Source organism: Patagioenas fasciata, chromosome 7 (assembly GCF_037038585.1).
Source record: "Patagioenas fasciata isolate bPatFas1 chromosome 7, bPatFas1.hap1, whole genome shotgun sequence".
Lineage (NCBI taxonomy): Eukaryota > Metazoa > Chordata > Aves > Columbiformes > Columbidae > Patagioenas > Patagioenas fasciata.
Window position 1 is genome coordinate 18,512,295 of NC_092526.1, and position 23,660 is coordinate 18,535,954.

General features: G+C 36.6%; 1 protein-coding gene across 12 annotated transcripts in view; it reads left to right on the forward strand.

The window, feature by feature from the left end:
* SLC4A10 (solute carrier family 4 member 10) overlaps positions 1-23,660 on the forward strand; it is a 170,205-nt gene that overhangs the window by 36,778 nt on the left and 109,767 nt on the right. For 7 of the 12 annotated variants that reach the window (XR_011739980.1, XM_065840564.2, XM_071810969.1 and 4 more), the window contains exon 1: positions 17,952-18,265. The exons of 4 other annotated variants lie outside the window; for them this stretch is intronic. Coding sequence is in view for 5 of the 8 variants with exons in the window: in XM_071810969.1 (XP_071667070.1) it covers positions 18,185-18,265 (81 nt within the window). In the remaining 3 variants the exon portion in view is untranslated. Of the gene's footprint in view, positions 1-3,174; positions 3,194-17,951; positions 18,266-23,660 lie in introns of those variants that run through there. One more of the 12 variants, XM_071810973.1, reaches the window with a different exon arrangement.

A 23,660-nucleotide genomic window follows, 5' to 3' on the forward strand; every position in this document is an offset into this window, starting at 1 on the left:
GGAAATTTCAGGTCATATTGCTAAAATATAGTATCTGAATGCTGCTATAATTTGTACTGGTGTTTCCAAAATGTCTTATTTTTGGGATGTCTAAAGCAAACAGGAAAAAAAGTAGAGGGACTCTTTTTTTTACTTTGCACATGGGTGATCTGGTCGCAGTTTCTCTTCAGCAGCTGTGAGAGCTCTTGAACATGTATCTCCCACTTCCAAGGTGAATAATGGATCCACCTCAGTGAATTGCATCTGGACCCGCTAGTGGACCTTCATGGTACCATGCAGAAGATGGGGATTACTGGTGCATTGCAGAGGTTTCATGTTGTTGCATAATGCATTGAAAAAGTTGCATAATGGATTACATGAGAGTTGAGTTTTTCTGTGTTAATTTGCCTATTTATAATTCACAGAGCTTCATCTAGTTACTATAGTAATTGATCGATCTTCCCTCACTGAAGCCTTACAGCATAATTGAGTGCTTTCTGTAGGTATCAACCTGTAAGGTTGGTTTGTTGTATGTGAGGTGTTTGTTTGTTTGTTTGTTTTTTTAGTAATGTTTCAGTATGTTCCTTAGTCGGGTTTTATTACATTAGGGAGGATCATTTTTAGAGAAGAGGGGCTTTAGTTAAACAAGACCACTTTGCAGAATTTCCTGATGGTGGATGATTTGGCTGATCTACTGTGGGAGTTTATTCTAGTGGTGGATTCTCTCCAGCCACAATTATTTTTCCACCTCTTCCTCAAATACTTTTTGACCAGCATTAGGAGAGCACAGTGAAGCCTTTGCACTGTACGCAGACTGCTGTTTAGTCCTTGATCTACTTAGACTTGATTTGATAAGGATCCCAGTCTTCAGTTAGAGTTGACTGCAAATATTTTGAAGAACTTGATAATGGGCCTGGGATGCACAAGTATCTAAATGAGGATAATCAGAAACAACTGGCAAAAAAAAGGGATCGCACCTGTGCATCATCAGTTATGTTAAAATACAGTGCAGTCAATAGTACATCTACGATCTAGATGGAGAAAATTTAATACTTTGATTGTAGTCAAATTTTGAAACGGAAGGAAGTGGTAGCATTTCCAGGTTACTAGTACATAACTCTACATGCTTATCATGTTCATTTTTTTTTTAAGCTGATGTATTTTTTTTGCTGTTCACTATTTGACACCAGTTTATTGACTGTAGCTTCAAAATAGGAATGAAATATTGGGTTAATTATTATTTAAGTGGGAAAAATATGGTCATTTTCCTAGCATAAATGTCAAGGCTTTAAAAGAAAAAAATCTTCACATACCAAAGAATTATGTTCACTTCAGGTGCCACCAACTAGTTATGATTGGAAAATGGATTGAATAGTCTTTGCTCTCTGTGGAAAAGACTTGATAAGGCTGAATGATATAAAGTTTCTGAAAATAGGGCAACTGTTATTAGAATAAATGACAAAAAATGTAGTGAAAGACATAATCTGAATAATGTATTTTTGCTTGGAGACTTACTTATATTTAGTCTCTATGTTATAAGTGTCACAGTTGTAATTTTTTGGTAGAAAAATCACAGCAGTAATTGTTCTGTTACACTAGTGACAGAGATTTTGGCATATTCCTCAGCACTCCCTTATAAAATTTAGATGCTGAAATAAGAAGATGGAGATTTATTTTGAATATTGCTGAAGTGATTTTGATGCTTATTAATCTTTAATGACATCTGAAAATCTCCTGAATATTTAACTTTATGCCCATATTTTTACATTTTATTTATGACCATTCAAAAATACTTCCCAATTTGATTTTCTTGCTTAAGTTTTAGAGCCTCATATAAATCCTTGCAGAAGTCTCTTTTTTTATTTCCATTTTCTTGTCTTGCTGACAAGATTAGGTTGATTTTCTAAATCGTGTCACCTATCAAGGAAGGTTTTTCTCTCCTTATGTTATCTCCTGCTAAGGCATAAGAAACATCTGCTTGATTATTATTCGATTGAGTCTCTTTACCTGATTCCTTTAGGCCAGAAATGTTCTTACCCTTTGCAATTAAAATCTCATTTACCTGTGAGCCATTATCTGGGAAAGGGCTAAGATTAGTGAAGATCTTTACTTCTTGACAAGGCAGATGATTTCTTCATTGTTTCTAGTGATTTATCTAGGGAAGAGTCAGCTGTTACCTTGTATTTTGTTCAGTCTAGCCCTTCTGGGTGTCTGGAAAGTTGAGTTTTCAATTTAATTTCATTTGTTGAGTTCCGGAGTCTAATTATCTCATTGTTTGAAAGTTCTTGCTGAAGTTTAACTTGAATTTTACAATGGAAAACTTATGTTGTTTTGAATTATACCTGCTCAAACCATCCTAAATCATTCTTCTCAACCTTCAGTTTAAATAGTACTTGTTGTCATCTCTCTTTAAACCATATAAGCTTTATGTTTGTCATCTCTTCTTTTTAAAATGAACACATTTATTGACCACTTAGCTGTCTGGAGTTTGTGAACCTTTCAGGAAGCATTTGAATATACCTCTCTTTACCTGTTTAAGCTCTTTAAACTAAATTCAAAAGGTGAATTTTAAGAGACCAAATCCTAGCCTACAGCCTTAATTATCCAGATTTGTAAGATGCTTTTAAGAGACTTTAAAAGTTAGCTGTCAGAGCACAGGCATTGGTTAAACATGAACAGAAATAGAACTGGGATTTATCCATCCTTTCCCTAAAAGATTACTTGCTACATTTTTAATTTTTTAAGGAGTATTGTAATGTTTATCATCGTAGTACCTGAGCTTCTCTCAAGGATGATGCTATATTACTGTCTTTCGAAAGCAGAACCATCATTGTTTTAATCTGTTTAACTTATACCAGGAAGAATGCTATGTAATGGTGATGAGAGACTCGTTGTTGGATTTCCTGGGTTCTTGTTGTTAAGGTGATTTTAAAAATTTAAGCAAAAATATCTTGCAGTTACTTTGCACAGCTGAACAGTAAGTAATGCAGTCACTCACTGCATTTTAGTTTATATATCATGGAAAATGCACTAGGAAAATACATCCCATGGAATTGGTTCAAGTTCTACTTTTTGTGTACCTACATGGCTTCATTAAGTCAATGCCCTTGTTTGAAAATAACTATATGCATAATTGAACTAATTTATAATAAATCTTTTGCAGGTAACTATATTTAGGAGTAGACTGAAGTGCAGAGAGAAAGGACCAGAAAAGGTGCGTGTGCTGAGGGAAACATTCAACCAATAGAGATACGTGAACTCTTGGTAGAATCGTTGATGGCATTTCGTGCGATTCATGCGTTACAGAAATGTGTTACAGGGAATGTTGCAAGTTTCACTTGACAAAAGCTCTGCAGTTCCAATGCTAGGAATTCTTCTGGATGACAAACCTGAACCAAAAAAAGCTGTTTCTTTAGATACTTCAGGTAATTTTTACGGTAAGAAACTTTACACAACAGTTGTGGATCTTGTGAATCTGAGTGTAACTCATGTTAATATGGTCTGCCCTACATACTTTGTGTGTTATTCTAGGTAGGAATTTGTTAGTGCTGGGCAGTGGTGTGGTATATGGAAGGAGATTTACTTGAGACTAAATTTTCTCAGAAAGGTCATAACTAGGGGGACATGAAAGACCTTGCAACTGAGCGCTCAGAAGTTGGTGTTAATAGGCTTACACTTAAGCAGTGAGCATTAGAGAGAATAATGTTTGTGAACCTCGCAGCCTGTTGTGAGTTTGAGCTGGTTCCAGCAGTTCTTTTAAGGCCTTGCCTGAAGGACAACTGCCATTGTGGTGTGGAAAGACTCACTAGGGCAAAATTTGCAAATGTTATTTGCGTGTTTTTGACTGTGCATTGATGGCAGCACACCAGCTCACCTGAAGTCACTGAGGTGTCTGACATTGACAGGACTAAAGCTTTTAAGTTTTCTGGGCATTTATGAAGGTTTTGGCTTTCATTTTCAGGTGCAGACTCCTGAGCTCGGTGTAGGTGTTGGTGCTCAATGGGAGGCTCTGCGTTAGGTGCATCAGCAGCGTGCCCAAGGGGTGGCCTCCTCCTACACCTCCCTGTCCCTCTCCTGGGGGAGGATAGTGACCATGCTCATGGCATTCCTTGTATCAATGGTTCAGTGGTTAATATAATTATGCAGGACATAGGGAGACCTGGGTTCAACTCCTTTCCATTTTTTAAAAGGATAAACCCCTGTTTCTGTTGTCCCTGGAAGTGTCGCAGCCGTGAAGCAGCTCTCACCTCCCTCTCCTCTTGGGGCCATTTTCTAGAGGTGTGGGAATAAAGTGCCTGAATCATTTCAGGCAGAAAAGAGAAGCAGACCTATATCTCCCATATTCAAGTGCAATTTACAAGCGTAGATGGTGTTACAATATTGCTAGAAAACAAAGCAGTGGTCATCTCTGTATTTTAGGTGGCACAGGACGTGTGTTTTTCAGAGAACAAGAGAGAAAGGTGAGCAGACATGTGAGCAAGAGCAGCACCGGAGCCCAGGCTCTGGTTTGCTTTAGGCTCTGCTTAGGCACTGAGCTGAGTATCTTTGCCCTCTTGAGACTGAGATGTCTCACAGCAGAATTTTAGCCACAAATGCAACTTCAGTTATATGTATATGTAAAAAAGAGGGCCTCTAGGCCTAGGTAGCTGCCCATCAGTCTGGATTATATTGTTTCTGTTTGTATGTTTGTCTGTGGTGTTTTAATTTTTTTTTATATATATGTATTAAGCTTAAGACTTGCTTTGAATTAGTCTAAATTATATTCAAATTTCATTGTGAATACAAGGTTCCCTTTCTGAATCTTTCTTAGTCTTTTATACTAGGATTCACATTTTAGTGACTGGGTAATAATATAAAAAATGTGTGCTGCTCAGCTTAACAAAGAAATTAAGTACTTTGCTTTTGTCCTGAGTAGTTTACTTCTATTGTCTTTGTTACTGTAATTATTCCAATTGTATTCTGAAGAAAGCATAGACCTTTGTTTTATTGAAAGCACTAGCTGGCTTTTTTTTTTTTTCCCTTTCTAATAACAGTATATCAAAATGCTTTCTGGGTTTGGTTATGACCTTTAAAATCAAGTGAAAACCAGGGTTAAGATATGGAATGCAAAAAAACCCACCAAACCCCCATGCTTTAACATAAGCCTGGAGTATGTTTTAATTGCATATAGAACAGCACATGGGCTTTATTCCCAGTGCCAGGCATATGTATGTATATTTCCCGCCACCATTTGCCCCGTGTGAGCTGGAGTTTAATAATTTTTGCTTCAGTTGTTTTTCTATTCAAAGCATTTCATATGTAAGTCTTAATCTCAACTTTCATAAAGTAAAAGACTGGGAAAAATGTTTTCTAGTGCAGGGAGAACAGATAACTTGCGCAAGTAAAATCAGATTTTTGCCATTTTATTAACAGCAGCAACAATTAAATATTGCTTTCTAGAATCTGAATATGTAAAATTCCCAGTGACAGCATGTTGTTTATGGGCTTTGAAAAGATACTTTCTTTGTTAGGGTGCCAGTTTCTTTGGTGTGTATTTCCTCTGTCACCTGAGGCTATTTTTCCGACACGTAACATGTGATTTTTTTTTTCTACTTTCTGAATAATCAGCTTTTTCTTTTGCTCATTAAACATAAAAATACGGCCAAGGTATTAACAGAATACAAGGTATTAACAGTGACCAGTCCCTACCAAATACCAAGTTCTTTTTGTCTGTTACCTAATTAACATACTTTAATTAATTCACTACATTTAATGAACCTGTTATGTAAAACTCAGCATTTTCTACCTTCAGGATAACGATGACATTCAGTCTAATGTGTCAGACTGGACTGTATGAATAATTCATATGGTCTATATTTATTATTTTAATATACAAACTAGCTTGACAGGCTGGGTGGCGGGTGGTGCTCAGTGGGGGTAAGGCAATAGCCTGCTGGGGGGGCAGGAGGGGCACCCTGGCGGGGGCTCTGCCTGGGGGAGGAAAGAAAGGATGAACCTGAACAGAAATCGGGACCCCACTGGCACCAGGTGTCTCTGAGCCTGTCTGGGGTCGCCCACTGGGAGGAAGCAAAAGAAATCATTGGCTCTGTCCTCTGCTTTTTGTGCCTTTTGCCTCCTTTCATTGCTTCTCTGGTAGCACTGGTTCAAACCAGAAGTGCTTAATAATAATAATTCATATAAAATGCAATACATGTATTTCTTTAAAAAGAACCTGCACTTGAGCTATTAAAATCAGGAAGATAGGTGTTGAAGACTAATTTTTTTAAGCTGCTTGAAAAATGAATTTTAAAAAGAACCTGCTATTTTAATAGGTCTGATAGATGCCTGAACTTCAGTATGTCTTGGGTTATGAGAAATTAAATAGCGTACAAGAAAAACTATGAAACTGCAAAACAAGTTGAACTGCGGGGAAACAGGCCTTTCTTTTGTTATGTCAATGTGTTTTCCATTTTTTCTGACCAGAGTGGCCTGTTGTGCTTGGTAGCATGTGAGAATTTTTGGCTTCCTGAACATCTGAGAGGCTGGTGCTCAGTCAGCCTTTGGCATTGCCTTGTGCACCATCTGGGGGGAGTGCTCAATGCTCCATAATATCCCGTAGGATTAAGTCATCTGAAGGTGTCTCTACAAAGCTTGAAGTTGCCTAGAACTTCTTAGAAGACCCAAAGTCTTTGCTTACCTTACCAGTAGCAAAAGTGATAAACAGTGTAAGTTTCCATGTGGGCATAATGCCATCTAGCTACAAACACCTGTGGCTGTAAGGCTTTGCACAAAGGTCAGTCTGATGACCTGGAAAATAGGCTTAGACTTAGGAATGTCAAGGTGGTACAGGACCTTGAGAGCATGAGCAAGGGAAAGCAGTGCCTTTTTCTTGAAATAGATTATGATGGTGCTAGGGATGAGAGGCTCAGATTTTTACTTACGATGCATTTTTCAGTGTTGTATTCTTGGGAGAGGTAATGAGATGAGTACGTGGAGGATCTGCTTTAATAGAAACTCATTTCTTCTAGTCGGACTAATTCTGTTTCTCCTGATGATGAAAGATGTTTTTTGGTTTTCAAGGTAAGAAGGAGGCAACAGGCCTAGATGTAAACTCAAGCGCTGATTTGGTTTCCCTAGCCACGTTTCTTCCTCGTCAAGTTAATGAGTGGTTTCTGATGAGTTAGAATAGACTATATATAAGACCATGGTCTGTCGACTGCTGGAGGCTAAGTGGAGTAAGAAAGTAATTTAAAAAAAATGAAACATTCATGAGAATTTTCTTTTTATGATATGGTCTGAACTCCTTTTCTTGGCTCGTGAGGCAAAGCACTGTTTTCTACATTAGCATGAATTATTTCTGTTGCATTTAGTCTAAATACTTCTGCTATCATTGAGTGAATTTTGCAAGAATTTGCTGCTAATTACTTTCTTGAATGAGTTATAGGGATTCATGTTATAGCTGTGGTATTTAAAATGATTTATGGTAAACTGACTTTTGCATCAGTTGTGTAAGAACTTCAATAATGAGGAAGAATTTATGAAATAATAGATAGAGGTCTCTCATCACCTTGCTACAAAGTGGGTACTGGCTGCTGTATTTGTTTTCAAAATAAGTTCGTTTTCTTTGGAGGGTAAGGAGGAGGCTGCAATTGAGATTTGCATTGTCTCTGGCCAGCAGTTGGAAAATGCTGTAGATAGTGGAAATGATCAAAACTTTTGCTAGTAGTGCATGTCAGGTACCATATTTGAATGATTCTTTTAATGATTCTCTGTTTACATTTCTATTCTCCTTTGAGTTTGCATGCAACACTGAGCATGTTAAACTGTAGAACTTATCCTTAAAAACAAAAATTGAGTTAGTGACTTGATGAAGAGTCATTATGTAGAACTACTTTATGGGGATTTGAGAATAATCAGACTATTGGAATAACACAGTTGTTCTTGGATTATATCCAAGGTGGAATTAGTGGTGTTGTATGTTATCTTGAAAGGCAATCAAGAAATTACTTAAAAATAGGTTAGGGAGGAACTAACAAAAATATTATTCCTTACATGTAGTTAAAGAAGTTAGAATATCAGTTATTTAAATCTAAAGTTTTCATGTGTTTTTTAAAATATTCTACTTCACTTCTGAAAAACATTGATGTTAGTAATTTATCTGAAAACTTTCAAATTTATAAATGTGTCTTTGACATTTCATTACTTTTTGTTTTTACGTAATAAAAGTAGAAATAAATCCAAACCTTGGAGGTCATCTGTTAGAATTCAAAGAATTTGTATAAAACAAGTTTCATAATTACAATATCACATGCTACTGTGACTAATGTCTTCATGATGTTATTATGTCATTATAAAATTACAAACAGCAGGCAGTTATAATTTGTGTTACTTTCCCAAAAGTTAATTCATGCATTTCTTATTTTTACCTAAAAGACTTTTTACCTTAAGCCAATCCAAGAACCAAAATAATTTAGACAGTTACCTGGGTTGATGGTGTTACAGGGATGCAACCCCATATGGACGTAAGGTATTTAAGTTACCTGATATTTGAGACTTCAGCCACAGCATGATGTAGCTAAACAAATCGTAATTGTTGATAGTGTCACACTTTATTTAGTGCATTGATAACAATAGATTGCTTTATGCAGGAGATTTACAGCATCTTATCCAGCTGAGTTTTTTAAGTCCCAGATAGTAAAACCAGCACTGTCTCTCATCTGAGACTGGTCTACAGGTGACATAATTCAAAGTCAGTTTTTAACCATGTACTTCTGTGAATTTCACAGCCTTAAGTGTCAGCATTTATTCTAACAAAGAAAAATTGCATAATGTTTTGGAATCAAATTTGGAAACATTTTTTGAAATGACGAAAGCATTTGTGTCTCAGTGACCTGTATGTTAAAGAGGATGTTGGAGAATGAGAAAGAGAAGGGAAATCCTGGCTCTGAATATTTCTCTGACAGTCTGATGTGACGTCTTTTGATCAATACAAATTCAGTGTTACTGTGGGCCTTCATTTAGTTCCTGAGTCTGGTTTGAGAACTCGGTGATCAGGTTTCAGTCCAAGTATGTGTGGTCTTTTGAAACCCTGGAGATAGCACAAGCTGAAGCCATATACCCTGAGAGGGAGTATAGTGAGGCTGCTAGACAACTGTGTTGTGGTGAGAATGCTCTGGCTTTATAGTTACCCTTTTCTCTGAAATTAGTATGGAAATTGGCTCATGGCTGTAACCCAAGAGGAAGTTTTAATAAGGGTTTTGAGCAGGGGAGATTATGAGGCAATGTAATAACTGCATGCTCGCAGAAGCGGACTGACGTATTATCTTTCTCACTTAGCCTTGGATTTCTTTCTGAATTCATCTGCTTTTTTTTCTCACCAACTTAGAAAACACTAAGTCTTCAAGAGAGCAGGAGGGACTGAAGCAGGGCTGTGGATGTATGGTGATGCCACTGGTGGTCACTGGAGGGAGATGAGAGTAGGCAAGAAATTGCCTCTTTCAGGAAGCTTGTGTCTGACATTGCCACTCTCTGGAGTGGCTGTTATTCACCCTCTCCAAGGGAGAGGGGAAAGAAAAGGTGCAATTTGCTGTTGCTGAATTTATCTTGCGGGTCAAAGTGGGGTGTTTATTGTTCTGGGTGTATTTAGTGATGATAGATCTGATCATTTAGATTTTTTTTAGACTGTCAAAACAATAGCTTCATTTTGTGTGTAATGCATACAAAGTCTGTCAGGCAGGTCAAGTCCATGCAACAGTTTAGGATGAGAGATGGTACACTTTACTCCTGTGTCTGTATATGGTAAATATATACCTAGGAGAGAAGGACTACGAAGAACCATGGAAATAGAAGTCTTAGCACCTTTGGGAAAAACAAACAAACAAACAAAACCAGAAAAAACCAAAAAACCAAAACCAACCAACCAAAACAAACAAAAAAAAGATACCCAAACAGTTGACAGTTATACAGCACTGCAGTTAGTCTTTTTATTTAAGGGTAAAGAGTCTTTACAGTGGGGCTGTTCCAGAAGACCGGCTGTTGCACTCCAGTTTTTATAATTTCACTGTGGTGTTTGCAATATTCTCTTTACTTAGAATGGGAAACAGTGTTAAACAGAACTAGCATTCAAAATAATTGACTAATTTTATTTTATTTTTACTGTTACTTATCATTTTATAAGGCAAGCATATATAAAGTCACCAACCCCCCTCAAAATTGGCAATGCCTCCATGACTAGAATGTATCTAAGTATTACATTTTCTTCATTTCAGTGTTCTTTATCTTTGTCCTTTACACTTTTACCCTTTCACAAGTGTCTTGTACTGAAGTAGTTAGCTGAAAGGCAGTTTAGGTATAAAAGCAGCAGAGTCTGACTGTTGAAGCTCCTGCGGGAGACTCTGTATGTTCCAATGGGCATTTTGTCCTGGTTTTCTATCCTTGAAGCAATCATTGGCTTTTTTTTTTTCCTTACTGTCTTAACATTTTTATCTATGTCCTTGCATTATTTGGTGTAAAACTGTGTGGTTTGTTTTTGTTTTTTTTTTTTTTTTTAAAATATGTGGTCAATTAGATTTTTAAAGCGTTTTGAATTGTTCTAAGGAAATACCTTCTTCCCAGTTTTATACATAAATATCTGTTATTTGGTCTAATTTATGTAGTTTGCATCTCTAATTTTATAATTTAATCTAGAGTATACCAATATCAGCTTTGGGGCCTGCTGCTAGTTTGGGGGGACTTTTCATTCTTATTCCCTTTCTGTGTTCTTCCTACATCAACCAGAGGGGGGCTGCCCCCTGCCCAGTGCTGGTTTAGCCTGTGGGTGTCTGACCCTGCACAGTCATGAAGAAGATGTTTAGTTTGCAGTGCAGTGTGTGCTGCTTGAATAGCTTTTCTAGATCCCCACCCCAGGAAAGGATGGCAAGACAGAGCTGGTGCAGTTCATCTTAGCCTGTTTGCTCTCTATGTGCAGCGTTTTGTGAATTTCAGAAGAAACCAAATGTTTGAGTCAGAGCTCACATTTGGGAATCAATTCTGGAATAAAGTACTTGCTAATTTTATTTATTATTTATTTTTTGTAGCTGCAAGAGTGATAAAATTAGTAGGTAAACGTCTGATATATTGCATATTTACTTGATAAATTGCGTTTATAAAATACTGTGTGCTGTCTTGCCTTCTTCCTGTCATAAGAATTTTGTCAAGACTACTAACCTAATCTGAATCTGTACTCTTTTAACAGCTCTTTTTGCCCATTGCCTTCCTTCAAAGAAGTGGCTTTCCCTCCCAGCCTTTGAAATTCTCATCCCACATTGCAATCTTTGAAGACTCCAGAAGGCATTTTGCACAGGACCAATGTTAGGTTGTGCTCTGATATTTAAGCACGCAAAACCACTTGTTTTACGTGACTGAAATAAGCATTTAAAACAGTGTGGAAAATTTTGGGTTAGCTGATGTATCCAGCAGTTTTCTTTCTTGATGAGCTTTGACTGCGTAATATTGGCTAAAGTTGGTCTTTATCTATTATCATTCTCATTTAGAATCCATGTATTTTATAGCACATGGGAAAATTTTAAGTGTATGCCTGGTTAGATGGATTTTATAAATATCTGTATTTACATCTTTCTATCTTGCCTGTCTGTATTTTCTTGATTAAACTTTCAAAGAACTGTGATGCACAAAATTGCTTAGAAGTCTAGGTAAACTAATGAGGAGTGCACAGCTGAGTTTGTATTCAAAGTAACAGTACGCTGATTTTTTTATATACAGTGAAGAAACTTGCCTAAACCTGTCATTTGCCTTTTTTCCCCTTGTTTGAACTGAAGCATGGTTTTATCTGATTTAGAACTAGTTCTGAATATGTTGTAACTGGACAGAATCTTTTTAGAGTTCCTTCTTTAAGAGAAATGGCTGGGTTTTATGCTCACAATGGGTGTATCAGTCTCGAAGCTCTGCAGTGTGTCAGGGTAATTCTTCAAAGCTCTGCGCAGATCGAAAAGATTATTGAAGAATGCGCAGACACCTTTTTGTTCTGAGTCTGAAATAGAAGGGGCTAAATCCCCGTTGGGTAGAAGTTATATAATTTGGTGATGCTATTTTGATTTATGCCTCTTGAGAGTTTGCCTGCAGCAGAAGCTGGAGGTGATGAGAAGAGATTGGATGAGAGAAAGACCATCCAGGAAAAATTCATCAAATTTGACATTCTTGAAAGGACCATCATAACATATGGTAAGGCATATCATTTACCTCGGGCTCAGAGGAAAAAGATTTCTGCTAGGAGAATATTAATTTTATTTCTTACAGAATCATCTGACAGGGTAGGCTTTCTCCTGGCTGGTCTTCCCCTTCTGTTTTCTCTGAAGGGAAGGATGGAAGCTTGGAAATGCCTTATCTGCAGCAGACAAGCAATTTGGCAATTTGCCATCATTTTCTGCTAGCAGAGAGGATAATGGTAATTATATGCCAAAATTTAACATTTCTCTTCTTTGAAAGAGAACTTTTAAATGCAAAATATTTAGAAAAGTCAGATCTATTCTGAGTCAGATGAGAAGCAAGGATTAGTGAACTGACAATTTTTTCTTAAGAAAAAGGAGTTTTTCTTCCTCTTCAGGGACAAGGGAAAGATGAAAAGGATCAAAAGAAAGAAAAGAATGAGGTGTGCAATATAATTAGGCTGCAACTTCAGTATTGTGTAATATTTGGGAGGTACCCAGAGTAGCAATGCCTGTCATGCTGTTCCTTATGTGGAAAGGCTGGTAGCACTTTGCTAACAGTTTCCAGCCTTTTTGATTAAATTGTTATTTCTTCATTTATCATGAAAATAAATTCCTGTTGTGCTGTGCAATGTGGAGTCCGGATTCCATCATAACAGTTTGAGGAGGGGAAAATGTTTTCCTATAATCAGTTCTAGCATCCCCAATGGTTGCAAGTTAAGCCCTTAGTCAATCATGTCCTTAGTTAATAAAAGGAGAAAGGTTTTCCCAGGTCTTGGTATAAGTTACAGTTCTTTTGAGATGCTTAAAAAGGTGGAAAGCTTTACTTTCATTAAAGGTAGAAAAGGCAGGCATAGTATTTTTAAATAGAACCTATTCACCTTCTGGACACACATTTAAAATTCACCATTTCGATCTGATTTTACAAATAAATTTCTAGAATACATGAGTTATGCGAATATGAATTAGCTAAGAGAATACATGTACAATTGCAAACTTTAAGGAGATTTTGTACTCTTTATTTTCTGTATTTTTGCAAGGACAAATATAAGTAGCCATCTCGTATATACACTGTAAGTATAGGATTGCTCCTCAGCGGTCTGAGAGACAGGATGTGTCTGCCTTCTCCTATGTTATTTTACTGGAAATGGGATGCTGGTCATTTTAAATTTGTTTTTGAGGGTAAAACACTGGATAGAACTCTTCCTTTCTTTTCATTGTTTTAAAACTGTTTATTATTCTAAATTGTTGGCAACATGTGGTGCAGTGATCTACATCATCAGGGACGAACCTGAGATACGAGATCGAGTTTTTGTACTAGGGTACAGCCACACTGCCAGTGGGTATCTGGAAAGGTAGGTTTGATACGACTATGTTATCTGTTAGGCAGAATTGGAACCAAGCAGTTCATTTGCCAATCTTGATTCTGCAGCCATGGTTCAGGTCTGCCTCTGCTTGTTTCCTGGTTTGTTTTATGAATGTTTTGAGTTTCCTTTACCCACAGTCATGGTTGTCCACAGATGAACTGATTAGACTTATGTAACCTCTGTTGAAATAATCACAAAAGGAAAATCTTTGAGTAGTATCTCATTTGAGAGAGCATAGAAAGTATGTCCATAAAATAGTAACAAGCTTTTACTGAGTTAATAAATTTAAACTTGTATTTTCTAAATGATTTTCCTTTTTGTCTAGAGAAGGATATTTACACTTTATAAGAAAAAACCCCAATAATTTAACGAGGGAATTAAATAAGAGATATATATGTAAACTAGAGGAAGGTAATAGAAACAGTCCTGTCATTAGGATTAAAGGGGAATGGGCTATCATTAATTACTTTTGAGCTTATTCCACTCAAGTACAAAGTTATTTTTTAATCTATGTTGATCTGGGCAATCAGCAGAAACTTAAGAACTGGTGAATTATTTTGGTTAAGAGAAATTGCTGAGCTATTTATATTGTTAATACCGTTCTACGTATTGAGACAAAAGCTCAGTGTCTTCAGTACGGGATAAACCAACTGTTGTTGAGTAAGGTTTTTTTACTTTTTTTTGATTCGGGGTTCTAAACTGATTTCCAATCAGTGTTGAGCCCCAGGGCAATCTCCTGTTTTTTCTTAAGTACCAGTTTGAGTTTGATTTCCTGCTCTTGCAGACCTTCAACCTCTGATAGTTAAAAACCCCCAAACATTAATGAGAACTGTGTATGGTTTGATGCTTATTCCGAAATTATTCTTTCACTCAAAAGTGTGTTTGTGTTTTTTTTTTAACTTGGCACTTCTGTCTTGACACCTGCATGGATCTCCCCCTTAGTCTTTAGTTTAAGCTAAACTAAGCAAGTGTTTTCAGTTTATTCTCAAAATTTCCCTGACCATTGTAGAAGCCTTTCTCTCTTGCAGTTTGAGTTTCTTTTTTAGGCATGAATGATCAGAATCAAAGGCGATACAATTCTAATAGAGTTTCATGTTATTGCATTAATGTTGATGTCTATGTACTAGAAATGTCTTCCCTAATAATTTTAAAATTTCATTTTTATTTCCATAGGGACATAGTGTTGGTAGCTCTTAATTACTCTGTGATCAGCTTTGTCCCCACAGTTTCATCCACTGTAATTTTCAACTGCCAAGCTCTCAATTCTTCGCAGAAACTTCATAATCTATTAAGTCCACATCTTTGCATTTGGCATTATTAAACTTTACCCTGATTTTATTCTTGGAATCTTAAAGGTAATCCATGTCTTCCTGGTGATGTTCCATTCCTTGCATATTAGCAGTGCTTTCCAGTATCAGAAATATTTGAACAAACACAAACTGTGATTTTGCTGTCGTTCATATTACTTATGCTCTTGTCGTTAATAAAAATACATACTAAAATTGGTCCCCCAAAATGCTGCTGAGCAATATGTGTTAGTATTGGTCTTCCAGCTCTTTTGATACAGCGCTACATCATTTCACCTTCCTTTTACAATCAGCAATGCCTTTCATTGACCTCAGATGTTATCTTCATGATCATTAGTATTAGCAAATGTGATTTAATTTAAAAAGTTGAGTGACAGAGCTTTTATTTGCTCACTGCTTGGGTCAGGTCTTTTTGACATGAAGCAGATTTGTGATCAATTCAAAGTAACCATTATTTCACCTTGCATAATCCACGGGAACTCTAAATTTTTGTTTTTCTCTTTATATTTTTTTCTGTTTTGCTGTGAAGAAAATGAAATAAAAGCAAACTATATTTGCAAGTAGTGCTTTTGTAGGTATAAAGTGATACTTGTTGAAATTCTAAAGGGAATGGATTACCAAATTTTTGCTTTAACATGTCTCAGAATAAATATCTATACCAAATAGTATCGTATACACTTCTCTCTGTTACAACATTGCTAGCGAAATGTTAAAGTTTTCACTTTTGCAAAACAGTAATTTTATTGCCATGAGAAAAAGCATGGAATAACTTCTGGGAAAAGATTCACCTGACTGGAATAATATGCATGAAGAAATAAATGTGTATTTCTCAGTGCATTCATAATTTGTGCTGAGATCTTAATGTAACTCAGGACTATAGTCTTCTGTCTTTTGCTCTTGAATTCTTCAGATGGCCAGCTGGAGGAAGTATAATGTACTCCTTGTGAGCAGGAACTCTGAAGTGATGTTTCTGACAGCTGTGGTTACGGCTCCTAGCCTTGTGTCTTTTGCTCTTTGAGTGGAGATCAACTTGCAGTACAAGCTTTGCACAGAGAGAGCCTACATAGTATTTATGAAAGGTGGCTTGGCAATATACATTTTTTGTTTGGTCACTTCTTACCATCTTCCCGTCCTTTGTATCCTAGTTAGGTGGCTTACTGGCACTTGGAAGTGGCTGCCAGCAACTTACAGATGGAGAGTTGTGCTCACTTACATAGTTGTAAGCCACTACTAATGGGAATATAGTATTCCAGACTAAGTGTTTTCATAGGAGTAAATAACTTAATATGTAGTGCTGGTATATTTTTTTTAATTACCTTTGGAAATAAAAATATCACCTTGGGAGATAATTCACATTTCATACTGATGTGGGGAAGCTATTTTTCCCTTCTTTTACCACTGAATCACTCTTACCTGTTTTTTGAAGGGCCTCTTTCTTCCTTGTGTTTATGTATTTATATCCTGTGCACACAGATTTAGTATTATTTTCTTTGTTGAAAGTGCATTAATCAGTTATTGTGGAAAGACTTTAAAAGTGGCAGCTTTCAAGAACATTCACAATGTTTGAAGTGGCACCTTAACTGCTGCTGTCATCAGCAGTAAAAAGACAGTGTCAGATTGTTGGGCCTCAAGATGGACTGTCTTGGAGGATCTGAAAAATGGCATCAGGTCCGGCCTGATCTGGTTCCCTGCTGCATCTCAAAACCTCTGAGGGCTTCACTGATGAAGCCTCTGCTGGGCTGCCGGACAAGGCACCGGAGACCTTTAGGAATGTGGGGCTGAGTTCCCTTTCCCTGTACATGTAGCATCCTTATGTTGAGGCAGTTGCACACTGTATGAAGCAAATCAATTAAAAATTGATAGCAGATATTTTCTCTCTCTGAAGGGAAATATCTGGTATTCATGGATGAGACCAGTTTGCTTTTGTCAGCGGTATAATGTGAATGATTATAAGCCAAATTTGATTAAGTTACTCAAAAGAGCAATTACTGTAACTGTATGATAATAATGTTAAAATAACAGAATAGGATCTAGGTGAATTAATTGGAACTATTTACTTCTAGTTTCAGCTTCTGCTTATATTTCAAAGTAAAGGACATCAAAATTAATTTGAATAACATGCAAACTGTAGTAAAATCAGGTAAGATTTTTTCCTCCAAGTATTATATGTCTGTAAAATTTGACGAGTAGCAATACATTTCAATATGCGTTGAAGATGTTCTATATGGACTAAGTACATCAATAGGACTTTCGCACTGTGTGAACGAGTGATTTTTCTGTGGGTCTAGAATTCAGAGGAATTATTAATAACTCTCTCTGGTTTGGTGACACCGTTTTGTCTTAGTTCTGTGATTTTTTTTTTTTTAAATAAGTTTGCCATAATGATAGAAACAATAAATATAAATAAGTATTTTTAATATTAACTTTCACTTGCATCAGGTATGTGTTTTCATAAAAAGTCTGATTATTACTTTGTAGTCTTAACAATTTAAAAATTATGAAGGAGGATACTGTACATTTGTTAGCTTGAAAGGTCTCCATATCAGAGAAAACCCATGCATGATTGTTTTGTTTGATATCAAAACACATTTTTGCTGTCATAATACTGGCACATTTTCAAGGCATGCTGTTTTCTGGCTGCTAGCAGGGAGTAATGGAAACAATGCAGTGATCATGCAATTTATTGAAAATAAACACTAAAAATACTTAGGCAAGCAATGCTTTTAATTTAATAGGGACTAGGATTCATACGGCTGCATAAAATAGCTGTTTCAGTACCACAGAGGTATTTCAATGCCTTGCTGCCTCTGAATTGTTTGTAATTTATTTCTGATAATTTTCCTTTGGATCAGATTGTAATGCTGCTTCTGAATGGTGATAGTCCTTGTCGAGGAGTGGTCATGCAAACAAAATGTGATAACCTCGATATGTCACTTCATCTGCTGTTTTTCCTTTGTTAGTGCAAAGCTGGTTGCATAATATCTAATTTCTCCTTTAGCTGACCACAGATGAAAACAAAATCTATAATGGCAGCGCTAGGTTTCATAAAAAACGCAAGTGAGGAATTGAAGGATGTGGCTTGTTCTGTTTGGATGATGCAGGATTGCTTTAAGCAGTAAGCTTACTGTTTTCAGATGGCATTAGCAGCATCAGTGATATAGCTGTGTCAGCCTCCTTGACTACTGCATGTCTGTAGGCACACGGAGAAAACTCTATTTAAGATCTGATATCTTGAGGGTAATGACTCCAGCACTTGCTCATGGACAGAATGGCTGCTAATGCTTTCTCCACTAACCCAGAAGATTTTGAAAGATAAATATGTCTGTGATGTACTTTTGTAAGACAGGAAATGGAATTTTTGGGGGTCTCTGGAAATAGAAAGGTCATGCAGCTTGGAACCGGTGAGACATTACAGTCTCTAAGTCATCAGGTATGACCTCATAGTTTATACTAATATTTCTAACACAGGGGTTTGTTTTACAGTTTTAGGTCATTTATGATCTCTTTGTCTGTGTAATTGCTTCGTGTTGGATTTGCTACAGGATTTATAGGGTAGACTGTTTACATAAGCAGAGCAATGTTTATCTTGGAAATCTACTGTCTTGTTAATTGCTATTTGAACAATGCAAGGTTATTCCGTGTATTTTTGCAATCTGTTTTAATTGTGAATATGATTTCTTTTAACTAATTCATGGTACAAGGTTATACCTTTGCTGCAAAGTAAAATGACATGATTGTGTTGCATTTTTATTTTGCTTTATCTTTACATAGCACACAGAGCTATTGTGTGAATGTGTGTGTTTGTCGAATGGAGTGCAGTATAAGGCAACTGTTTACCTACAGTGGCAGGTTGTTTAAAACATTTCACGTTGTGTAACAGGACTGAGCTATTCTGCAGGCACAGATCTTGCTTCATTTTGCAGTAATAGTTTTTTTTTTTTTTCCCCTTCATTTCAAATCAGTTTTAAAAATAGCTCACTCAACATAAGAGTGAAAGTTTGGCAAGATAACTCCCCTTTTTAATTATTACACTCAGTGACACATACACTAATGGGTTGCAGAAGAGCAGATTAATGACTTAAATATTTCGAGTGTTGTTTAAAACCGAATTCATTTTACTAAAGCATGTCTCATCCTTTTTGTTTTTAACTTGCCAACTTTATTGCAAGGCTAATAATTCTGTATCTGCGAATGTATTGTGGTGATGGGTAGGAAAGTCGGAGTACATAAAAGAAAATGTGTACAGGTATTTTACAGAGGAAGATAGTGGCCTAATTTAATGTATGTAGCACAAAATGGAATTGGAGATACTGTTATAAATGCTACATAGTAGCCATTGTTTCCCTTGAACACAGCATAGGACAATCATATTTGAAATTGTTGGAGAAGTTTATTTTTAAAAATGATATTCAGCTCCATCTTAAGAAATTCTAGATGTATTTGCGGAACATTTCCATGGCAACGTGTTTGGCCATGTGTTTTAAAAGCTGAGCCGAAGCCTGAAAGTAGTGTGCAATTTTTCTGTCGCTTGCTTTACCGTTGTGAAACAACAATTTCCACATATAACTGGAGTGCAGATTGGCAGGGGTGAGCGGTATTTCCTGACCCCAAAGCACAGGATTAAGTCATCAAGATTTAAAGATATTTTTGTATTCCCGCCTAGAAATGTAGACATGTGAAACATGGATTTGATTTGCATTTAGAACTGTATTCCAGTTTTACCTTCATTTAATAACATTTTGTTGGAAATATATGTGTGTGGGAGACCGCAGAAGACCAAACTTAAGAATGTGAAGCAAATTACTTCAGTAAATAGTCTGTCTTTTCATTTTTTATTAATAACATGTTTGTAAAAAAATGTATTACTTTTACTGGCCATAATTTGTTATTTCCCAGTCTACTTATCCAGCTTACATTCTTATTAATAATGGGGAAAGACTGCCATGCTTTAAACTTGATTAGGTTTGAAATGATTTAACTATACCTTTCACTTGCTACAAGATCTTTTTAATCTGTTAGAATTTATTTTCAGTATTTTAATGTATTAGTCACAATGAGTACATTCTGTTTCTTGGCATTGGAATGAAATTCCTGAAAGTATTGGTTTCATGGTATTTTGTTGCTTTGCAGGGTATTCATGGACTTTTTTTAATAGGACCAACCCTTTCCTCATCTTCTTTGTTTTCCTTATTCAAGTTTAATTTAAAATCTTGACCTACCTGTATTTTGAAGTTATCCCTGAAGTCTCCTTTGCTTATTGAAAATAATTAGATCTCCATGGAATTTTGTGTAACTGGAAGCTAGAGCAGCATGCTGTGTGCTTTTCCTGGACTCTGTTTCATCATTCATGTTAATTCTGCAAACTGTGGTCTGTAGATGTTTTTGAAATGCAACATTAATAATAATCTCCAAATAGTGCAATAGGCATCCATTGTGACCTTTTAAGGGTAGAAACTGTATCTAAAGAGGAAAATAAATTGATGAGATAGGCTTGCCTGAGGAAGTGTCTGTGTCTGTAGGTCATTCAGTTTTGAAACAATGATATCACTGACTATTGCAAGTGAGTTTGAATATGGTTTTTCACTTGAAGGACACAGTCCCATTATAGCTTCTTCTTAATCTAGAGTAATTAGAGAATAATACCTCAAAGGAATGTGTTGAGGAAGTGAAGTTCTTTTGTAGGAGGAGGAGTTGCTGCAAGGTAGAGATATACACGTGGGGGCAGGGAATTGGACTGAAGTGATCTGGAAACTTAAAACTGCAAACTATTTTGTTTAACCATCTCTGCTCTGCCACCGAGAAAGAAGAGAGGTTTAAAATATACTTGCTGATATTTTAACCTGTTACACAAATTTGGAGTAACTGAATCCAGATGCAGGAGTTTTTTTAATGCCTTCTTTAAAACTATACCATCCCTCTTCAAACCAAGCTGAATGCAAGTGCCAGTATTTGAAGAATGCTGTGTAGAGAAGGATCTCTTTAACTAAAGAATTCTTTCCCCTTGGCTGTGCATAACGAATACATATCTGTATGTGTTTCCCTATCTTTAAACATTCCTGTTTACAGAACTTGAAGATAAAGATCTTATAAAGAAACAAAACTCTGTATGGATGTTTTAGGAACAGTGTTAACTAGCAAGTTGGGCAAGAAGCCAAATGTTTGTGTCATGTACCAATTCTAAACACGAATGCTTGCACTCATGAACATACTGAGTTGTGTAGTTCTTTTACTTATTACTGATTGCTGTTCTGACTCCACACTACTGACTTTTTAAATATGTTTTAGTGCCAGTTTTTAAGGCAATGGCAATACTAGGACAAATAGGAGGTCTTGGGAAAACATTCACAAATAGGAAAATAGCGCTAGAAGCAAAACATACTTTCAGTGTGAGTTGAAGGAATTCAAGTCCTTTTGTCCTACATTAGTCTCCCTCCGAAGAGGTGATCCTATTCTCTGGTAAAATTCTTCTTGTTTAGTACTTTAATTCGTATACAAAGTCATTGGGCCTAATGACCTGAATTAGGGAAGGCTTAGTATAAGCATGGCAGAAAGTCTAAAACATAAGGTAACATAGCATAAATATGTAATAGCTAACTGCAGGGTCACAAAATGTATGGCTAAATGACTAGTGCTCCTAGAATGGTCTATTCCATTTAGTGTTCCAAGAATATCACCACGTGATCATTCTGAATAAAGGAAGGAATTTTGCTAGGATGCAATATGAGATTGTGAATAAATCACAACAATAATACCACAGTAATCTGTTAAAAAAAATAAAATAGAGTCATAGTTCATCGCAACTGATGCCTGTAGAGGTGGGACCACCTAAGAGGGGGGAGTGGGGAAGGTGTCCCTATTAATGCAATAAAAGAAAGCAGTTATGCATTTCTTAGAATGGCATTTTGGAGAGAAGCAGCAATCCCAGCTGTAGTTCATTCTATCTCTTGCTCCCCCTCTTTCTCTTGTTATAAATAATATGACTTGTTCATATGGTTTCTTGTTTCCTTGGAAGACTGTATTTATTTTCCCTTACTCCGCTTTTCAATAAAAGTTATTAATAGGAAAAAGCCACATTAACATGAGTGATATTGCACTACTGTGATGAGGGTCTTTGATCTTATGGTGATTTCTTTCAGTAGAAGCTAAGTATAAGTAGAAGCTGATCCATAATTCTGATAAATTCCAATGAATCAACGTAGACTACACAGTAAGCTACATAATGCTTTCCATTGTGCCATACTGATTTCACTGTGACCCTAAAAGGGAGAGCATCACTTTCTTGAATACCTTTAAAAATGTATATACCAGTAAGACATTATGAGATGTGGCTGATGATAAGGTGGGGATGAAGTTTTTTTTTTGTTTAAGTGACACTTCTCATATTTTAATTTGTGCCCACTTCCTTGTGCCCTGTTGCTTGCCAGCCCTGAGGAGCATCTGGCTGAGCCTGTGCTGCTTCCCCCCAGTCAGGCACTTAGGCGCTCTGCTAAGGTCCCTCTGAGCCTTCTCTTCTCCAGGCTGAACACTCCATCGCTTTCAGCCACTGCTTCTGGGACCTTTGTAGCACTTTGGGCTTACCCCGGTATGTATATGTCTCTCTTACAAGAAGGGAGCCCAGAACTGGACAGAATGTTCCAGTTCTGTCTCAGCAGTGCTGAGTAGAGGGGCAGAATTACATTCTCTGGGAAGGAAATATGGATTGTCTGTTAACTATCAATCACGTATGGGCAACTGTGGACAGGAGTCCCTGAAAAATGAGGTCTGAATCCAGTGAAAATTATAAATACTAATGTTCGGTGGTAATCTTACAGAGAAGAAAAGCTTTGAAAAGAGCTTTGCTTAATTCATAGCAGTTGTTTTACTGAGGAAACCTCCTGTTGTTCTGGAATGTCTTATGTGGAATCTATGTCCCTCAATGCCAATTGATATAAACAGAGAATAACTCCTAAAGGGAAAGGTTAAGCTTTAATATTTTGAACTAAGTAAATTTTAAAGTAACTGAAAAAAAAATACGTATCTGGTATGATTTCACTGGTTAAAAACAACAAAAAAGGTAAACTATGGGCAACATGAACTCCAGGGATTCGCAAGTTCTGTGTTTAGTCAACTCACCAAAAAATATTTGTTAATTACTAGTGGAAACTCAGAGTGTGCTCAGAGCTTTCAGATGTTCCCAGCTGATGCAGCAACCATCAACTGATACAAAATATTCAGTTTGGTGCATTGAAGGAAAATGCAAAACAGACATTAAGTGTCTTGCGGGTGTGTTGAGGTATTGTACAAATTACCTCATTTTTATAATAGCTTTCCCCTTTTCCCCTGGGCTGCGCAAATAAAACAAAAATGTATATAGAAACCTTCAGTGGTTCAAGATTAATCTGTTTCTCTTCTGGTAACATAATGAGTTCACTTGTTAAAATTTTCTTTATTAAAGATTTTATAAAGGCACACAGAGTCATTAAAATATGTGCAAGAAACCATACCCATATGGTTTGCATCCACATTTAGTGCAATTAAAAGTATTCTATCAAAAGCAATATCAGTTTTATGTCCCAATCCCACGATTAAAAATTTCCAGGAAAAGCAGTGTCACTTTTATGCCCTGAACCCTGCAAATGGAACGACAGAGAAATACCTTGTCCTTGCATTGGTGAGTGAAGCTGCAATTGAGCAGTTCCATTCAGGTGTGAAGTGTGTTTGCAGATAGGAATTTGCATGGTGGAGGCCTGATGTCAAGCTTATTAGGTGAGGGGATTGACTATGCTTTATGGCACAGGTGTCAAATTCATTTTCGCTGGGGACCACATCAGCCTCACAGTTGCCTT